This window comes from Cicer arietinum, chromosome 2 (genome assembly GCF_000331145.2).
Source record: "Cicer arietinum cultivar CDC Frontier isolate Library 1 chromosome 2, Cicar.CDCFrontier_v2.0, whole genome shotgun sequence".
Classification (NCBI taxonomy): domain Eukaryota; kingdom Viridiplantae; phylum Streptophyta; class Magnoliopsida; order Fabales; family Fabaceae; genus Cicer; species Cicer arietinum.
The window spans coordinates 52,296,101-52,318,434 of record NC_021161.2 but is presented as its reverse complement, the minus strand read 5'-3'; the positions used below and the strand labels follow the sequence as shown (position 1 = coordinate 52,318,434).

Below are 22,334 nucleotides of genomic sequence, written 5' to 3'. Positions count from 1 at the left end.
CTTTGGTGTTTTTATTATCGCTTAGATCTGACACTCCATTTGTTTTACAATAACAACATTTAACTATTTCTCTTAAATTAAAAAAATGATATATTAAAGAAATAGACAGATGATTATACTAAATCATTTTTATTAATTATTAATCACTGATATGTTTTATTTATTATAAATGTAAAATAGAGAATTATAATTTGTAGATGATCTGCATTATATGAATTAGAGAATAGAGTTGAGAAATTTAATTAATATTATATTAAAAACTAAAACTCATACTCTTTGTGTGATTACTTTTTATGCAAATATGCTATCATTAATATGGTGCAAAAAGAGTAATAAAAAATTGGGTGTTTAATTTTAGACAAAATACATCTTTAGTATTTTAAGTTTATTTCAATTTTTATTTAGGTTATTTATATTTTTCTTCTTTTTAATTTGATCATTTAAGTTAGATTCAATTTGCACTATTAACCTATAAAATATTAAATTAGATATGTGATTTCTTAAATTTAAATTTTTTTTCGAATTACTATCATTAAATATTAATAGCCGATCAAAACGTCGCAACAGATGATTATCTAAATTGTTTTGCACAAGAAATTAAAATACATTGATTTTATAAATATACATTCATGATTATTTTAAGGTTATATGTGTGTTTAAATTGTTAAAAAAAATTTAAAAATATAAATTATTTATAAAATTTGATGAGTTTTTTTAAGTAATTGATATGAAAGAAATATTATTGCAGTATTTTGTAGAATTTCTACCAATTAAAAGTTTTTAATTATATTAATTATTAACAAAATTGAAATAAATGATCAATAGTGTAAATAAAATGTAACATAAAAAGCCAAATTAAAAATAAAAAAAAAACTAAGTACAAATTAATTTAAATTTCTAAGGAATATAAGTACATTTTGGCCTTAGTTTTATCAAGTGAAGATATTTATTTATTTGGTAAGTGATCAAAGTTATTTCTATAAATTGGGGATGAGAAACATTATTATATTACAAAGCTAAACTTAAACTTTTACGCTAAAAACTGTTATAATTATCGCGTAGTGATCAAATATTATATTCTCATAATTTGTAGTTGTTTTTTTGTTTCTTTTTAGGGGCCTATCACTCTCTTTGTCAGAAGAAGGAAAAAAAAAAAATCACACTGATATATTACTGCAACCATTAGCTACTCTCTCTATTCACTGATTACTTTATTTGTAAAAAATCATTCTAAAATAAATATTTTTTTATATAAGAAAATGAATGATCCTTTTATTTTTTACTTGTACTCTCTATTTAATATTCCCCTCAAAATAAGATTAATTTATATTTTTTGGAATAAAATATAAACAAAATTATCAATTTTTCTTTTATTTAATAATAGTATCTCTAAAATAAATTTAACTTTTTCTATTTTTAATTATCCAATTTATAATTTAAACAATAGAATTAATTTTGTTTTAATTGGATAAATTAAATATAGTAAAATATCTTTCTTAATAGCATAGTTTGTCATAATTTTATTTGTAATTTCATTTTAGAGATAATATTATACATACAGCTCTTAATTTACTATTTTTCAATTTAAATTAATGATAATTATAAGTACATGAATATTTAAATAAAAATAATTTAATAAATATATAGGATAAAAAAAGTGATATTGAATAGAAGGTGAAGCCGGCTTAATTTGGTGGACTCCAAAACAAAAGCATTTGGGACCCACGTTGACATAAACCGGCCAGGTTCAGCCCAATGTAAGGAACATGCCGGCCCATAAACACAAGAACTACTACTGACCAAAGATCCAATGATTTGCTCCCTATTAAAAAAGTTAAATAACTACTTTTATCTATATTTTTTTAAAAACCCAAGTCTTGTTCATAAATAGATATTTAGAGGATAAAATTACTGTATTTTTGTTCGGAAATCCACATTGAGAATATACAAATATAAAAAGAGTGTATTCTTGTTAGAAGTATACTTTTAAAGTGCATGCAAAATGTAGAAAAGAAACTCATCCTAAATTTAGTTTATAGAAATAAAAATTAATACATATTTTTATGGGGATTTCAAAAATATATTTGGAATTCTCTAATAGCCATATTTATGTAGCAAAATTAAATAACTTAATGTATGTTAAGTGGTTGCAATGTTTGAGTTGAATTCAAACTAATGCATCTGATTAAAAACTTTCACTAATTTATTTCACCAATTGGTATGAGTTCAAAAGTTATTTTTTTTTTTACCAATTGGTATGAGTTTTTCTATAAATAAAGATACTTTAGAGGCAGAAAAGACAACACAATTTTTATGTTACATTAATCAAATTTCTGTTAAATATTTATGAGTCATTTCTTTTTTTCTCTAGTGCACGAAAGTAAATGAAAAAACTTTATTTCATAAAATATTATTGATCGATAAACTTGATGTGAATGTACAATTCACTTCAAGGATTTCAAAGTATCCTGAAGGTTATTCGCCGGTTAATCCGTTTGCATCCAATATATATAGATTGATGAGAGGTAATCGAACCTAAAGTTTAGTGTGATATACACGCTTTGTAATTTATTTATGCAACATTCATCATCATTAATTTCATCATCTTATTACCCAATATTTACAGCATATCCTCAACAAAAAATCCAATAAGTACTAACAAACATTTTGGTTTTAAATAGATGAGATATAAGATTAAGTAAAATTAGTACCATGGAGGATTAACTTTGAAACTAATATTTTTGTAACTCTTTGATTTCCAAAGAAAAAAATCTTAAAATTTAAATTTAAATTCTATTAAATAGGTCATTCTTAATTAAAAATCATTAGTCCCTTTTAGGATGTAATTAAGCTAAGCCGAATTAGATTTTGAAAAAATTATGTCTGATTTGTCAAAATATTTAAGATATATGTTTAATTTATGGTGGTTTTTTTTTTAGGTATAAGTTTAACTTTTGTGATAGTTTGGTAGAATCTATTAGTCTGTTTAAAAATTTATTTTATATTAACATATTTAAATAAGTTAACAAACATATCTTCTATAAATTAACAAACTATTAGGTCAATTAAATTAAATATTTTTTTTTAGATTTAACTTTACATTTTTTAAAAATTAATTTTATATCACATCATATTTTAATTTTATTTTATTATAATATATTTAAATATATCAAAAATATGTAGAATAATATGATTCAATTACTAAAGTTATTAAATTTATATAATTTAACATAAAGTTCAAAATTTAATATACAATAACAATAATAATAATAATAATATAAAATATTATTCATATTTATTTAATTAGATCAGTTCAATAAATCTAAATGATTTTTATTTTCTTTTTGACATTTTGAAAAAGCTTTTGGTCTTTCTATTTGTAAAAAATATGATTTGACTTAGAGGCTAAATCGGATATCCATGTGAGACATATAAGCTATTGGCACCCGTAGCCACGGATGAAGAAACACTTTTTAATTTTGAAATTGAATTTGGATGAGACTTATCCATTCCATATTTTCCATTGTTTCTTTCACAATACTCACACACGCACGTGATTTCTTACGTTTGGCGCAAGTGAAAGGATGGGCCTACCAAACGGGTCCCACTCCAACATTGTAATATTTCTCTCAATTCCAAGTGATGAATTTGTGGGTCACATGATTGCCTTTCACCTACACAAATTTATCCCATTATTGCAAAAATGTGTCAAACAAAAAATGCGTCACTTTTTTTCATTATCTCAATTTTAATTTTTCTTTTAATGAAATAAGAAGAATACTAAGAATTCAAACTCGGGGTAAATAATCTTAATATCCATGTATAATGGGTTATGTGTGCAACTATATATGCACATTTATTTGAATCGCAATCAATGATCACAACTTCGACTTGTCAATGATGAGAATGAATAGAATAATTAGTTTATGTTAAAACTGGTTGTAGATTCCGAAAAGAGGTTTATCAATAATGAATTATGTCGATAACTACTTTTGAGTCAGATTCAATAATAATTCGAGGAAAGTTCAATTGAGTAACAACTTTAAATCCAATTAGAATTGTCCAAATTCAACCATTAAAGCGTTTGAAGATGCAATGTTTCTTAAGATAAAGAAATTTTTTAGATAAGATACCTCCGCAAACTGAGCTATTATTGCTAAGGTAATGAGATCCATCTCTATTAACTTCGATATACCCATGACGAGGTTTAGTCTAAGCTTAATATTGTATTGATATGTTTATTCCTCTTGAGACCAATGGGTGGTTCAATTCTTATCGCTATATCGTGGACCTAATGGTGTACCGACTTCCACAATTTATCACCTATCTCAAGAGTTTGAGAAATAAGAATATGTTACAATATTTCCACAAGACAACCATAGTAACACCAAAAAATGTCTTCCACTTCCAAAGAGTATTACCTACATTGTTATTGACTATGTTCCAATAAAACCAAGCAAATAGACCAAGACTAAAGAATTTATTTCAATATTCTTCTTTAAAGGTTTTAGTCTATTCAATATTCTTCTTTAACGGTTCTAGTCTAAAGCTCCTCAGTACATTCACAATCTCTAAAGATCTGCATAATTATTTTTGGAACATCATTGCATCTACAACATAGGATACGAGAGGTCACACATCAAAAACTATTTTTATTAAATTATTATTATTATTATTATTATTATTATTATTATTATTTTTATATTAAAATTAAAATATTAAAGAGTTTTTCTTAACCGTATGCACGTTTATAAGGAATCGGAGACTACTATCTCCATTTTTAAATTCGGAACTATTCATTTATTTTTTGTGACTAAACGAACTATTCTTAGATTTTGACTTTTCAATATGATAAACCTACCATGATGAATAATTCTTTTAACATACATACATTTCATTTGTAAGTACACTGCATCTTAATAGTTAACCATTATTTAGTGGCTATAAACACACCAGACTGACACACTAAAATTTCTATATGTTTAATAGTCAAACTACTAGAATTTAGTATGTTTGTTACATGTTTAAAAAAAAAAGGATTTTGGTATTAAATTATTTTAAAATTACATTTTATATTTGTGTGTCGTGGTGAAAATATTTATTTTTAAATATCAATTATAAAATGATATTTTTTAGAAGATATGAAAAATAATTTCTCATATGAGTAGTTTTAGATAATTTTTTTAAAAAAATTGTAATAAATAGATGCAAATTTTCAAAAGTGATTAAATTTTTTTTAAAAAAAATAAATTTTTACGAATTGTAACAGACGGATTCTTGGTGTCTATAATAAATAATTAAACAAAGTAAATGAAATTTTTGTAATTTCACCTCTGCTCGTTTTTTTAATAAAATAATGATTAAAAAGAAAACTATCATAATCATTCTTATTTTGAAATATAATATTATACAAAGTTAATTTTTTTAAAATGTGATATTACATTAAAAAAAAGTATTTAATTTCATTGACTTATTAAATTTATAATTTATTTAAAAATATATCCAACTATTTATTTAAAAATATTAATATAAATAGATTAATAAACCGTAACAAGGTCAAACTTATATTTTAATTTTTTTGATAAATACAAAGTTTGTCTTGACCAATTGTATTATCACTCTAAGTACTTCGTTGTATAAATAAATAAATAAACAATAATTACAGTTATTTCTTTTTTGTTAAATTGATTTGAAAACCCCAACATATAAACCATACAAGTCTTAACTAGGTGTTGAGAAATTCTTAGTTGGGCACAAACATAAATAAACAATATTTAGGTACACTCATACAAATAAATTATGATAAAATAATAAAATGATTTATACTTTTAAAATAATTAAATAATATATTTTTGTGTGAGTCTGACCAAATCTTATTTACTTATGTTTGTGTTCAAACAAGTTATTTAAAAAGTACAAATAAGTTTACTCTTTTATTTTTATTTATTTGTGTGAGTGTATTTAAATATTATTTATTTATTTATTTATTTATATTTGTGTTCAAACAAATATTTCTCGTAATTGTTAACTCGGTAAATTGCGTTTAACAATTACATGCTCACTTGCTCTTAAAGGTATCCATTTTTAACAAATTAATCTTTAAATATTTTTAATAAAGTTAATTCTTTAAGTTTATATCACATGTTAATCATTATGAACTTACGTATTGTATAGAGATCCAAGATCATTAAGAAAATATTATATACGTAATTCAAACTAATTATATTATTGACCACTATGATTTTAGGATTTTAAATATTAAAACAGTATGTTCCAACAAAATTGAAACATAGATGTATTCAAAGCATAATATAAAAAAACATTATTTATGTAATTTAAAGATCCAAATTAGAGCATTAAAAAACATATTTTATGGCAAGTAAGATTATACTACCATAAAAGACTTTTAATTAATTTTATGTAATACTATTGTTAAATAGTTAATTTTGCCTTAAAAATCATTGGTTTAACATGTAATAACAAAAATTGATTGTATTCATTGAAATATTTAAAAAGTTATATCTAGATTTTGTTTCGCAAAGTAAAAAAAATTAGTTTATAGTATATAGTACTAGTAGGGTATAAGTTCGTATAATTAAAATTAAATTATTTAATAATAATCATTTATGAATTTTTAATATTATATTTTCTCTCTTATTTTTATCTTATATATCTTAATTGATTTTTTTTATAAATATTATCTAGAAATATGTTTAAATAATTTTATATTAGAACTTCTAATTTTATGTAACCCTTTAAATTTTATCTCTTGATTTATTAGCTATCATCAACTACTATTTATCAAATGCAATATAACAATCATGGTAAAAAGAAACATTATTTTAAGATGTAACTTTATACTTTTTATGCATATATAATAATATACAGGAATATACTTGTAAAAAATAAACTGTTATATACACAAATAAATTATTTTATTCTAGTCTTACATATTATTTAAACTCTTTATTAAGAAAAAAATTAAAATTAAAAAAAGCATATGCCATAAGTCTAAAAACTAAAAATAAACAAATAAAAAAAAGTACATGCCACATCTTCTAGAAAGGTACTCCCTCTGTAGCCTTTTAAGTGCCATTTCTATAGAAACATATGCATTAAAATAATGGTTAATATATTATTAACTATTATTTTATTCACAATAGCCTTATTCATCAAGATAAATATCAATATATTAAAAGATAAATTAATTTGCAAAGCAATTTTAGATGACACTTAGATAATAAAATCAAAATAATTTTGTTCACTAAAAACAATATATATATATTGTAAAATAATAAGTAGTTAAAGATATCATAGAAAAATATTAAATTTAAAATGATAAATTTATATTTTTGCACATTATAATTAATTATATACATAAATTTAAAATTAATTATAATAAAAATAAATATTTTTATTGATTTAACAGTTTTGATCAATTAAAATTTAACGTTCATTAAATTTAAAATAAATTATAAGTTTGAAAATTAAATTAAAAACCTTGAAGGCCTTTTTAATCTATTAAGCATTTAAATCAAGCAACTAATCCAGTGATATGAACTCGACGTTCTAATTAATTTCTTTATTTATTATCGAGTAAGAAAAATGATTATTTTATTAAACTAAAATTGTTAAAACAGAAAAAACAAAAAAAATAGATATTAGAGATATTGTGTGTCAAGCATAGCGAGAGGTACCTATTTCTTCGTTCTGTTTTTACACTCTCTTTTTCTATTTCTTTTATTTTCCCTATATTCTAGGGTTTTATTCTTCTCTCTCTTTCTTTTGTTATTTGTTAATCAACCATTTCAGGACTTCAATTTTTCCTCAGCGTTCTTTCTCTCTGTATATTACATTCACAATTCATCTATAATAATAAAGATCTATTTTTCTCTGTTTTTTCCATCTTTTCTTTTCTTTTGTTCTTTTTGTTGTTGTTGTTCACAATTCATATAAATATATATATTTTTTCAATAGACAAGCTCAGTCTAGAACAGATTCAAGCTCAATTTGCCAAAGGTTCAAGCTTTTTGATTATATGAACAAAGGGGTTTTTCAATCGCTTCCCAAAATTTGAAATTTTTCTATTTTGCTATAGAATTTTGAAATCTCACCCTTGTTTTGATCAAATCTTGTTGCACCCATTTTGTTATTGTTAAAAATTCACCTTTTTTTTTCACCTAATTTCAATGACCCAGGTCCTTAAAATGGACCATTTCATGGTTTCAGATAAATGGGTTTTTTAATTCTCATTTGACAAGGTCGTTCCTTTTTCAAATTTCCAATTCAAAAGACATTTCTTTTTTTTTTCAATACCTTAAAACCCTTTTTGTTGCCCATTTTTTTCTTAAGGGTTAAAAAAATGTATGGAACCAAAAGCAAAATTGACCTTGCATTTGAATACCAATCTCAAGCTGCAATTTTGAGGCCTAGCATCCATTCTAGAAGAGCAAATCTGACTGTAAAATTTCAAGACCTTTATGGATTCACGGTGGAAGGGAATGTTGATGATGTGAATGTGTTGAATGATGTAAGGGAAAAGGTGAGACAACAAGGTAGAGTTTGGTGGGCATTGGAAGCTAGCAAAGGTGCAAATTGGTATCTTCATACAACCATAGGACAAGGGAGTGCACTTACATCTTCATTGAAATTTTCAGCATTGGCTAATGCTATTACTTTGAAGAAGTTGATAAGGAAAGGGATACCACCTGTTCTTAGGCCTAAGGTTTGGTTTTCTTTGTCTGGTGCTGCAAAGAAAAAGTCCACTGTTCCTGAGAGTTATTATGATGATTTGACTAAAGCTGTGGAGGGGATGATTACACCTGCTACTAGACAGATAGATCATGTGAGTTCTTCTACATTTTTGTTCATATAATTTTTGGTTTGATTTTGATCATAAGTTTTGTTGTATCATTATCCTTATGGATTTGTTTGGTTCCCTTTTATTTGACATTTTTTGTGGATGTGTAATGTGTTGTTGATCATTTTCAATTAAAATTGATGGGGGAATATATTGTCTATACTTTGCATTTTGTGTTTTGTTAAAAGTTTTTCAGACAAATCTTGCTGCAGATTTTGATGATCAACTTGGGGTTTGACTTTTGTTTTTACCCTGAATGAGTAAAGCTTATTATTTATGAATAAACATTTAGAGTTAAGAAAGATTTATAAGAGGTGAAGCATTTATGAGTTCTATATTTTTCAACCATTAGTATAATTATGGGATCTGTTAGCCTTAGCTCCTTGTAGCTAATTTATACGCCCTTGAGTATATGAATTTTAGATAAGGCAAAATATAGATTTAAGTACATGCTGATCACAAAGACATATGAACTTGTGTGGCATTCTCCTCAATGCAGTTTAAAGATCGGGGATTAACTTTATATATCTTGTTATAGTTTGATGTGATCTTAAATCGGCCACTTGTTATTGATGTCTGTTTGAGAATAATTTAAACTTGTCTAGGTGTTACAATGCTTGTTATTTTCATTTGGTTTGTGAATTTTTTTCGTAAGCGTTTTTGCAGGACTTACCAAGAACCTTCCCCGGTCACGCGTGGCTGGACACTCCTGAAGGACACGCTGCTCTTAGGCGTGTTCTTGTTGCTTATTCTTTCCGTGATTCTGATGTTGGATATTGTCAGGTGTGTGTGGCTCTCTTATCGATCCTTTTCTGAATTTCCCCCCCTGCAAACTACATGAAAGATAGTGTCTGATAACTTCGAATTTGACTATACTAAATGTCTCATGTTAGCTATCTGAAAAGAACGTATATTTTATATTTTATTTTCACACCTCTTTGATTCGATCAATTCTTCTTCTATTCTTTTTCTTCAGGATTATATGTGAAATATATTTCTTATTCTTGTATTATCTCTCAACTCTGACTACTAAAAATCATTCATAAGTTCTATTATTATGCTCCTACATTTGTTTTTCTCGACTTCGTCAGCAATTATATGTTCAAAAAATAACATGTTAGGCAAAATATAACTACATACAACCTTAGTAAAAGTTGACAATAATATATGATTTACTTTGATTAAAAATAAATAAATGCATGCCTGAGAATGTATCGTCTTAGTTATTGACTCAACAATATTTTTGTTCTAGGGTTTAAACTATGTTGCGGCATTGTTGTTACTGGTGATGAAAACCGAAGAAGATGCATTTTGGATGCTTGCTGTCTTGTTGGAAAATGTCCTGGTTAGCGACTGTTACACAAACAACTTATCAGGATGCCATGTCGAACAAAGAGTGTTTAAAGATTTACTCAGTAAAAAGTGCCCAAGGTATTTTAACGTGATGCGTTAGCTATGCGACATATGTTTATATTTCTTAGTAAATTCTGATAATTGCCCGAAATTGAAATGCAGAATTGCAACACATTTGGAAGCTTTGGAATTTGATGTTTCTCTTGTTACCACCGAGTGGTTCCTTTGCTTGTTTTCAAAGAGCCTGCCTTCTGAGGTTAGTTAACAAATAATACCGCAATAAAATCATTACCTTGAATTGTTACATTGTTCTCCGTATCAATACTTTTTCCTTGAATCAGACAACGCTACGAGTATGGGATGTTATTTTCTACGAGGGAGCTAAGGTTATATTTAATGTGGCCTTGGCAATTTTCAAGGTACCACTAGTGTAGTCTTTGTGTTCTTTCAATTAACACACAAAATATAGAAGATTTCAACAATTTTCACTTCCAATTTGCAGATGAAAGAAGATCAAATTCTTCTAACTCATCATGTTGGGGAAGTAATCAATGTCCTGCATATGACAACTCATCACCTATTTGATCCAGATGATTTACTAACAGTAAGAAAAATCTCAAAAGTTCATTATATCTTTATCTAACTGATTTTCTTTCCAATATTTTTGTATATCATACTTTATGGTTTCCATTTTATCATCCATTTTTGTGTCTGCAGGTGGCATTCGATAAGATAGGTTCGATGACGACTAATACAATATCGAAACAAAGGAAGAAACAAGAACCTGAAGTCATGAAGGAGCTTGATCAAAGGATAAGAAGGCTAAATTCCCTTAAAATGGATGACAAATAATAGCCATTTGATTTTTTCTTTCTTTTGAGACATTGAAATGTCGAAACCAACCGTCCGAAGTATGATCTGTTGCCACAAGCAGAGAACGTTGAATCTATGGAATCCTTTAAATCGTCGTCGCCGAGGGCGTGACATGAGCCCTGTTGTGTTTTCAGGATTTTTGTAGGTGATATAATTGTAAATTTGAATATGGAAACATCATAAACTATTAATTATTGTTGTTATAATAATGTGCATTATCATCAAATTTTAGTACTCTGGTATTTTACTAACTTTGATTATGCTATCTTGTTAAAACTTTTTCTGTTTAGATGAAGAACTTTAAAGCACTAGGAAATTAAAAATGTTGGACAAATTTAACTGCGAAGGGTTTGTAAAATTTCAAAGAATATACATACCTAATTTTGGATTTGGATTCATTGTAGTTGCATAGAGCATGACTTTTTCATCAAACAAAATTGGATGGTCTAAATTTTAAAGCAATTATTTGAAAATATTTAAGTTAAGAAAAATAGACAATTGTCAATTGTACGCATTTTAATGTGATAAAATATTAATTATAGTTGATTAACCAAATTTAGATATAAATAGCTGAATTTTTTTTTACACTCGATGCGATCTTGATTTAAGTTTAGAATTTTTAGTTTGTAGATTATCGATAAATTCTATTGTAAATCGTCTATAAAAAAAGGTATACAATTACTAAAAATAAAATTTTGAATAGAAAAGGTGATAAAATGTCATCATTGGTCATAGTAAGATGGATTTTGACCATATAGAAGATGGTTTTATCACAAAAAATAAAATGGTTTAAAAGGACCAAAGGTAGGGAGGGAGATAAAAAAGAAACTACTAGTATAGGTTAAATCATGAGATTTAACTAGATGTAATCATCTGTATAATACATGCTTGAATTTGAAAAACTATATAATAAATTAGTTATATAAAAATTAATAAAAAATTACTTTGAATCCAAATGACTTAATAAAATGATACTCTAAAAAATGACAAATAAATTAAGAATGCGACTTCACGTGTTTATAGTGGTAGTAAGTGTTTGTTTTTCAAATAAAAGATATTTATGAAAATCATAAAAACTTAATTGTTTAATTACATTTTTTTGTTCCTATTTCCAAATTTAAGAGGATCGAGAAGATGAATGGGTCACGGGTATCTCAAAAAAAGCATGTGTAGGATTCAATATTTCTTTTTAATTCCTAGAATGATGCATGCAATAGTAATATTCTAAAGTTTGAAGTTATTGACACTCTCTTTGTTCATAAATTTGATAGCAACATTTGTTCATGTAATTTTTATTGTGGTATACCATTTAAACATGTTTTTGCTGCCATGTCATATAAGGGTATAATGCTGAAAGATTATGTTCAAAAGTGCTACTGTAGGGATATATATGAATTGTTCTAATATCATATATCATAAATATTGTTTCTTTTTCCACTCTCAATATTCTCAAATATATGTTCAGATTAATCAATTTGAACAAAATTTGAATTTTTTTTTTTAGAAGAGCTGGGGGTGAGAAAAACAACTTTCTATCATAAATACCTATAAATGATCAAGACATGTGGCCCAAAATAGAATGTGAGATATTACTCTACCCACCAATTTATGAGAGAACTAAGAAGAAGGCTAAAACAATTGGCAAGAAAGAGGGGTAGATGACTACCCTAATAGTGGGGTAGATGACCACCCTAATAGAAATACTACTAAATTAAAGAGAATAATATTTCATCCAATTCAGTATGTGTGACAATTATGGGCACATGTTAATTTTTTTACTGCAAATTAATACAAAATATTAAATTGTTAACAAGATTCATTTTATTCGGACAATCAACCGAAGACTTTAAAAAAAAAAACATATTTGATATGACCTCATAATCAAAGATCAAGAGAGAATTAGTGATCAAGAATGACTCAATCCCTAACTAATATATTCAATGACTAGAGTTTCAAATTCACAAATTGAAGTCATTATTTATTACGACTTCTTTTGTTTTTGGATAACCTATCCTAAATGTTAAATCAAACACATAATTTAAAATATTATCTTCCTTCCCCTCCATTTACCCCAAACCTAACACACCCTTAAAGTGAAACTCACTATATTTATATTTAAACACCTATGTAAAATTATTAGGTGACATAGAATTTGCATTGAAAGTCTTGTACACATGAACAAAGATAATTTTAAGGATGAAAAATAGGCATGCATTTAAATGTATACATGTTCTCTTTTAGTTTCAAACGAGTTGAATTAATTCTGATAGCAGAATTCAGAACCAAGTTAAGAAAAGAAACCAACAATATTTTTGCGAAAACAGAAAAATTGAAATACATAGTCTCCAAACATTTATGGTTATCTGCATTATACTAGAAAATCCACTCACTAAAATGGAGTGCAGGAACATGTCTGCTAGCACGCATTAGGAGTAATCTTGGCTATCAGACAGAAAATAATATTGACGCCTTCCTCCCTTTTCTTATTTTTTGGGAACAAATGCATATGATTTTCGTTAAAGAATATACCTAAAGTACAAAAAAATCCTAAAAGAAATTTTACAAGATCCTTCTATTATCTGTAGTTTTTTATAAAAGAAAAATATAAGCTCTTTCTTTTGCGCCCAGCACCGAGTGGCTGGCATCATCCTTCTGTTCTATAAACAAAAATGCAATTTTCTCCCTCATTCTGTGGTTTACTTCAAACTTTTAACAAAACCTCCTTCTTTAATGTCAGCAGAGATTCCATATTTCCAACTTAAGGAGAGCTGGTATTCTCTGAAGCATTATTATTATCATCAATGGCCAAATTTGATACCTCACTAACTAAATCTGTTTCTGGTTCACCATCTACTGAAGCTACAGGCGATGCTACTGGGGTGACGCTTTCTTCAGAATGCTGCAGACTCCAGTACATGATGCTAGCAGTTAAAGTAAGTATCATCTTCTGGTTGACCTGTTAAGGTTAATCCAAAATAAGCTTGAGCCACAAATAAATTTTTTAGGCCGTTAAATGACAGTTTTGGTATAATATTGGTAAGCATTAATATACCATTTATGTAACAACCACTAGTGCTCTATTGTAGAACATTTGTTTTACCGTGAAAATAAAAGAATATATACATGTGTATGGATAGATTAAATTCTATGACATTCAACAAACTGAACAAAATCATTGAAGTTGATTTTTCATAGGGCAGTAACAAAATTCTATTAAAATTTAAAATTGCATCAACTATTTTGACAACCTTACCTCTATTATGTCCTCAGGTAACAGGAAAATGGAACATCCAAGTTTTCGTGCGACACTGATTATATATGTAGAATTCAACTTCTTGTCTTCATCTGCAATTGGTAAAAAAATTCTTTGAACATTACAATTGTTGTTTGTAAGATAACATTCGCATCACATAATGTTAAATTAAATGCTCGACAAGAAATTAAATAGTTGAGTTGAATTTATGTCAGCTTCAATTTCTTGATAGTTAGCAAAGTTGACATACCAGTCTCCCCTTTAGTAACTAGACTCCAGTTGACCACCCTTGGCTCCACAGCACTCAAAAGCTCAAGGAAGAAAATACCGTTGGAAAGATTCTTGTCCTGATGAAATAAAATAAACTAATAAGCTCAAGTTCGGAACTGCGTCCAATTTTTTTTACTGTGGAAGCTACAACATGTGGCTTCAAAGTTGCCATGCGTCTACATACTTTTCAACGTGGATCCAAACTTGCACTAAATCTAAAAACTGTACTGTAGTCCAAACATCAAAGCAACCGCTTAAACTGTACACTGTCCCTTTTATGAAAATTTAACAGTCCTTAATTTTCTTTATTTTAAAGCTTTAACAAAATCAAGATTTACTATCAGTAAATATCAAACAACTTGTCACTTCTCTCTCAACATGAGAGCAAATAATATCAAAGACTGATAATTGTTTTAGATAAATGTAAAATTAAGAGTAGCAACAATGGTATACACAAATACATATGTCATTCTCAATAGTCAAATCATGATTTCAATTTTTTTTATGGAGCCACCTTAAGATCATATGAGTACATGTCAATATCAACATACTAAGAACTGGTTATTTTCTGCTTTATTACCTTGAAACTTTCCATTTCAGATGTTCTTCCGGATTTCTTCACTTTGTTGTTAGCCCAGTTTAGTATATCAGCATCAGTAATCTCCTTACCTTGGGAGCGTGATCTCAAATTTCTCAGAAGTTGAAGCATTGTAAATCTCATAAGCTGCCACAAAAATGCTGTTTGACAAAGAGATGGATATTCCTGTTAGACACTCCTATGCTAGATAACACAAGGGAAACAAGAAAAAGGGGCAGAAAAGGGAATTGTGTCGTAACAACCTTGTCAATCTATCATCTAATTAAATGAAATTAGAATTTACCATATTCTTTTTAACAGAAAACCAGTTTTCCTATTTACACTCACCATGGGTAACTCTTTAATATATAGATAGATATATGGATATAAGGTCGAATATATAATTATGCAATAATTTGAGAACTATTATTAATGCTCCCCGGCAAGAAATAACAAGAACATATTTTGCCTATTGGTTATCCTTCAGTTGAAAGATTGAACTAGAAAAGAAAAAGTGGCAGCATAAAACAAAGCATTGATCCACCAAACTATCTAATGAGTGATGATAAAACAGAAGTCAGGCAGATCTTCAAAGGGAAGGAACCCATTACATAAACATATCAGATTCACCAACAATATCGTAACGCTGAAAAACATCAAAACGAACCTAGTAAGAGCTTCTTATTCCCTTGTACAATATCGTTACCAGCAACATTCACTAAGGAAAAGTTAAGGTCCTTTCCGATTTTTATAACTTGGTTACAATTCTCCACTTTTCGAAATGGCATCTTTATAGGAGGCTTTGTCGCCTGCTTCCAATTGACAGATCCAGATGAAACCTTATCAAGAACTTCTAATAGAACCCATCTGTGGAATAGGAAATATGGAAAACCATAACCAGTAGTTAGGTCAAGGAAAAAATTAAAATACATAAGTGGAGGACAGGTGTGACCACAGTAAGGAAAATGCAGATGATGAACCAACTGAATAGTGAAAAGGCTACCCATTTCTGACATCCTCAAAAACATTATTGACGTAAGTAGTAATTCCAAGACTGTTAATCCAGAGTCTGAAGCATCTTTCTTCTCGGGATGTTTCTGCATCGTCAGTCATCATCTCAGCAAAGGACATTTTCTGCGTGTCAACTGTAAGGCCATTCCTACACAAGTGCAAGCACCAGAGATTTTGAATTTATAGAAATGAAAGTCTAAATCTCCATCAGCTAAATATCCATTCTATACATTTTCTAACTCTATAACTGCACAACTCCTACATACTTGTTCCTAATAAATGAATCAACTAGAGAGATCCTTCATGTGCTATGTACGTATTAACTGCCCCATCCTCTTTTTTTTCCAAAAGGTAAAGTTCTAGTCTAGTGGAAAGAATCAAAAGAAAGAACAGTATGAACTGTTCTATATTCATAAGATATAATGAACCTGATACTTCAAAGCCTATTAAAAATTTATTAGAGGAGCCACCCTTTTCCTAATAAAAAAAGGGAAAGAAAAAAAGCAAGGGTTTGTGGAACAATGCCCCAAAATAATCTCACTGTATAAATTTGCAACAGTGATTAGCACATTTGCATCCTCTTAAAAGTTAAAAGTAACTATACCTATGCTGGAATATTTGAGCAACAAATGCAAGATTAAGGTTAGGCGACCCCTCCACTATGTCCTTTGGAGTGAGGTATCTCTTGCAATCCAATCTCTCTGCCTGCTCAAGAACCATATTTGCTCTTTCTGTTGGATCACTTATGGCCAAGGCATATGGGCCTGCAGTTTCTGGAGCAAGAGCATTAAGCAAGTAAGCATACGCCTCTCCATCCTGCAAAAAGAAAGCATTGAAAATAAAATACACCCGTGCAACTTAGAAACATATTGTATCTGTTTACATTTATCAATCGTCTGCTATGTGACGAAAAATGCGCCACACTGATTCAGTAACTAGCATGGTGTAGGAAAGTACAATCAACTTTTTCCTAGAAAACTACATAACGCTGTCAAGGACAGCAGAACATAAGAAGCTCCACAGTTTCTTCAGTGATTTAGTAAGTCAGAACAAAAGGGGTTCATAAACAATACTACAATAGTAGTTCATTAATTGTTATACCTCCTCAATTTCTTTCTAAAAATAGTCCTTTAGAGGAGCCAAATCCTGAAGTACTTAAGGGTTAAAAATGATAAAAATAAGTAGCTCAAACACCATGTTGAGAGAAAAACGAGAAAGCAAGTGACAGAATCTGTGTATTCCACACACACCGGAGCAAGAGCAACAAATTATTTAACCATATCCTATTTTCTATATACACATGTTACCATAACTACTTACTCATCATTTCCAACAACTTCTATTAGAGTAAGTAAAAATACAATAAGAAATAGCATTTCCCTCACCTTTACATCTGAAGAAAAATTTGTAACCTGCTTCTCATATCCAGCTTTCTTCAAGTGGAAATTCATCCATTTCAATAAAACCTTGTCAGGTGGTAAACTGATAAGCTCCTCCACGTCCTGCCATTTTGTCATAATGTATGAAGAGGTTTAATTTAATTGTAGTTTTGAAAAATGTAAAGGAAAGAATACCATAGAACTTGTACATTAGAAATAAAACTAAAAGGAACAATATAATTGAATATCACCTTATCATCTTCCACTAATTCCAAAAGTTGAGGAGTTTTCTTCAGATTGAGATCAGCTAACAATTGAATCTAATGTTGCCACATAAATGAAAAGTTAAGACAGACCAACACAAGACACCATAAGTTAAATAGTCTTTCCAATGAATAATCAAAATCAGAATAGTGTAAATCTCCTTATCTTAGCCCCATATTGTGCAAGTGAAAAGTGAGTAGGTTTCAGTAGTCTACCTTGATTATTTGTGAAATCAGACCAAGTACCAAATGCGGCTACAAATAAACAAATAGGAAACTTTTCAAAATTAAACAGTTAAAGTCTGTCAAAGTTCAGCAATAAAAATCGCAAAAAAGGAGAAAATACAAAAAGAAGATTGAACCTACTCTTCCTTCAACCATATCTTGTGTACCAATATTAACCACTGTGCACCCAATAGCCTTTGCTGAATTGAGGCCAAGAGTGTGATTTTCATTCCTCTCCCATGGATTAAGAACCCGTTTTGTGTTAATAGCTCGCTCATCTATGGTCCCGGGAACAGCGATATTAATAAGCTTGCTGCAGTAGTAAAAAAAACAATAAAAATAGAGAGAGAAAATATTATATTCTTTTCTTTGAAAATAAAATTGATCTTATGTTTTGGGCTGATCATTTACCAGAGTAGGACACCATCTTTAGCAAGATCAAACAACGCATCTGTAGCCGGATCAATTGGTAGAAACTGTTGCAAGAATTTATCTTCAGCCAAGTAACCGTTAATATGTGCAACATAAGAAGCCTTCTCGGATTCATTAATTGCATGATGAACGGTTGTTGTGGCTGTCTTCAAAAATGAAGAAGAACTTTTTGAACCTCCGTCTTTTGCTGTAGCTCGAGTTTGCAAATTCAAATGTGCCTACCACTCAATGTCAATAAATAAGCTACCAGTTTCAATATAGATAATAGATAATACCTACAAAATTATTTACATATAAACTGAATATACCTTCCTACAAAGACATTCAAAACAAAAACACAAGTAAACTTTCATAATGGAGGCATATATCTTAAGACTCTAGAGACAAATTGAGCATCATACAGCATTCCTGCATGTGTTCTTGTGGAAAATTGCACTCATTTACTATGAGGTATGCTTAAATAACGCACCACACCCATTCTATTTTTCAAATGAACACTGACCACTCTTATTCATTGGAAAAGTCACACACATCTCCCCTTAGTTTTGCTTAAATGACACATGTACACACCCACTATTTTTACATGTCATCTTCTTTTCCTAAACCGAAGGAGTATATGTATATGTGTCATTTAAGCATACCTCATGGATAAGAGTGCAATTTCTCCAAGTTTGTAATATTTCTTCTAGGAAACCAATAAGCATACATATTCAAAGAGAAGAATTATATTAAAACATAAAATTGAATGAGAACAGAAACCTAAATAAAGCCTTAAATTTTGAAGGGAAAAAAAATACTCACCCTAAGGAAGGACTCAAAGTCAATGTCATCATCCATGTTCTGATATGACTCGGCCAATGCAGCCTTAATCTCATCCTCTGTAAACAGCTCAGAAAAAGCCTTTAATTTCTTGAAAATGGAAGGCAAATCTCCGACAGTAATGCGACCCGATTGAGTCCTTTCAGATACATACTAGAAAAAAAACACAAACACAAACACATTCCATGTTTCAGATACATCTAGATTGTTATTAATATGTTTCAAGCAAATAAAAGGGGATCCAAAAAAACATACTTTTGATTTGAGGGTTCGAAGTTCGACTTGGGTGAACTGGCTCTGAAGCCATTGATCAGAAACAAGGACCCCCACAAAACTAGACATGTTGAACTTGGTTGGGGAAAATGATCAAACAGTTGGAAGAACAACACTAAATAAAATTAAAAAAAGAAAAACATTGGAATTAACGATGAGTGAATGAATGAATGAATGAATAATAATAATAATAATAATAATAATAAATGGAATGGCAGATTGAGATAAGAAACGAAAGAGAAGAAGACGTACCTTATGGATTAAGATTAAGATTGAAAATAACTCTCATATTATTTGTTTTATTTTAATAATATTTTAATTTTTGCAAAAAAGGAAAGAGAGAAAGAGGTGTGTGTAGGAAAGTGAGAAATGGGGTGGAGAGAAAAATACGTTTTGGTGAAAGGAGATGCGAAGGACAAGGGAATCAGCTATACAGCAATCATCATCATCATTAAATCAAATCATATTATTAATTCTATAATATTTCTTTTAACACTAATACACTATTTATTGTTAATTCTATATTTATACGGTCAACAATATTTATTTTTTGTGTTATTTTAAGAAGAAGAAAATCAATTTTTTTTATTTAAATTTAAATCACTAACCACTTTAATTACTTTATTAACTACTAAAATATAAATTTTTAACTATTTATTTAATTTATATATCATCAACCACCTTAAATCATATATCTTATTAAATACTAAAAATGTAACTAACATTGTTATTATTGGTTAGAAAAATAGTGATATCGTCGTTCAATTTTAATTTAACGCACAATTGTCGATATTATTAGATGATATTTTTTTTGAGTTCCAACTTTAAACCTCAAAACTGAATTAATTATTTTTAGTGATTAATAGATTATATATTTAAAAAGTGATTAATGACAATCATTTTAATGGTTGATAAAATATTTAATGACATAAATCTATATATTATGTTACACAACTATTTTTAATTTAAAAAAAACTACATAAAAATATATTTTTATAAAAAATAATTGAACAGTGCCATTTCAGGATTCCAATAAGTCAACTTTATTCATTTCCTTCATTTTCCTTTTATTTCGCTCTTTCCATATCCGTGACACTCAATTACTTACACCGCTCTCCCATCATCAAATCACAATTAATTACACTTTCTTTGTTTTTTTTTTTACTCATAATCACAATTAATTAGTTAATCTCATCTTAAGAGATTGAATAGAGAAATTGACAATAAAATTTTAAACATCAATCAAATTAATCTCTAAATTTTATTAATTATTAAATACATCTTAGAAATTATAAAATTTATCAATTAAAATATTATTTCAATAAATTTTTATCATAACATATTTTAATATAACATTGTAATTAAATATATGACTTCTCAAATTTCAATATTAATCTCACATTAATATCATTTTTTTGAAGATAAATTTGTCAAATAAGTTAAATAAGTTTTGTTACGACAAATTTATGAGTAATTATGCGTGAACTAATTAGTTTATCAAATATTTAAATTTTATATGAAAAAATTAGTTAATGTTTTAATGGAATTGATATGAGATTATTATGATCTATGGATAGTGTAATAAAGAATGTTAAAATTATTTCATAGTGTTGGTTGAAACATAAAGGAAGAGATTTTTATTATATGATTTGTCTATTTGGTGTTAAAAGCTTTTTTTATGTCTGGCTCTTTAGTTGGTTGTCATCTTTTGCCGTGTTTTGGCTTGTTTGTAATTTTTGTTTATTGTGGATATTCTATACTATTTATATCTATTTAGCCAGATCTTGTGTTTACCCTTTGTTTTTTTAATATATTTATTTGGATTTTCCAAAAATAAAAACATTTATTTAAGATTAACATAAAAGAGTCGGATATTCAATTAACATGTTATATATTATAGTTTCTAACAATACAAATTTAAATATGGACTATTTTAATTAATATTTTATAATTTCAAAAAAGTAATTGTTAATTTATAAAATTCAAAGATTAACTTGATTGATACTTACAATTTTAATGACCAATTTATTTATTCACTATATCTAAATTACTACATTTCTTCTTTTTTATAAAAGACAACTGAATCGTTAGTTATATACCAAATATATAAAAAAAATAGACTCAAATGTCTCTTATAAAAAATAACAAAGATATAATGTTTATTTGATAGATACGATAAGAGACAAAATCTAATACAATAAAATTCTCCCAAATTCTATCATATCTTACCTATGTAATTATAATTCTTATTATGAACTAGATTATAAAGTAACAAAATAGGATGCTTAATTACCTTTTATAAAATATAATTTAATATTAAATTTAAAATATTAATAATTAATTTTAAAAAATATGTATGATTTATTAATTTAAATTTTAAAAATAGTATTAAATTATTTGTTATCATGTACATATCAAATACAATATATGATAATATTTTGTTTATCATTATCATATCCGATTTTTATCATACTCTATATCACACACACACACACACATATATATATATATATATCATTTTTATTTTATTTTATATATCAAACGAGGTCACCTATATAATCTCTAAAAATCAACTTTTTTTATTTAAATTTAAATCACTAACCACTTTAATTACTTTATTATCTACTAAAATATAAATTATTAATTAATTATTTAATTTATGTATTATCAACCACCTTAAATTATATATTTTATTAAATACTAAAATGTAACTAACATTGTTATTATTGGTTAGAAAAGTAGTGCT

The 22,334-nt window shown here is 27.6% G+C and overlaps 2 protein-coding genes across 2 annotated transcripts; one reads left to right on the top strand and one right to left on the bottom strand.

The window, feature by feature from the left end:
- The first annotated feature begins 8,221 nt into the window (after positions 1-8,221).
- On the top strand, positions 8,222-11,337 carry LOC101515731 (uncharacterized). The gene is made up of 7 exons (XM_004491554.4): positions 8,222-8,845; positions 9,527-9,643; positions 10,113-10,291; positions 10,376-10,469; positions 10,555-10,632; positions 10,716-10,817; positions 10,931-11,337. Exons 1-7 carry the CDS (start codon positions 8,363-8,365, stop codon positions 11,063-11,065), a joined length of 1,188 nt encoding a protein of 395 aa, XP_004491611.1. The 5' UTR covers positions 8,222-8,362; the 3' UTR covers positions 11,066-11,337.
- A 2,088-nt stretch (positions 11,338-13,425) lies between these two features.
- Positions 13,426-20,005, bottom strand: LOC101515396 (fimbrin-5). Its single transcript, XM_004491553.4, has 15 exons — positions 19,841-20,005; positions 19,571-19,703; positions 19,298-19,468; positions 18,476-18,714; positions 18,206-18,377; positions 18,056-18,094; positions 17,828-17,896; positions 17,583-17,699; positions 16,802-17,013; positions 16,190-16,345; positions 15,854-16,053; positions 15,190-15,347; positions 14,590-14,686; positions 14,340-14,431; positions 13,426-14,042 (listed from the first exon to the last, which is right to left on the bottom strand). Exons 2-15 carry the CDS (start codon positions 19,655-19,657, stop codon positions 13,845-13,847), a joined length of 2,007 nt encoding a protein of 668 aa, XP_004491610.1. The 5' UTR covers positions 19,658-19,703; positions 19,841-20,005; the 3' UTR covers positions 13,426-13,844.
- Between the last annotated feature and the right edge of the window lie 2,329 nt (positions 20,006-22,334).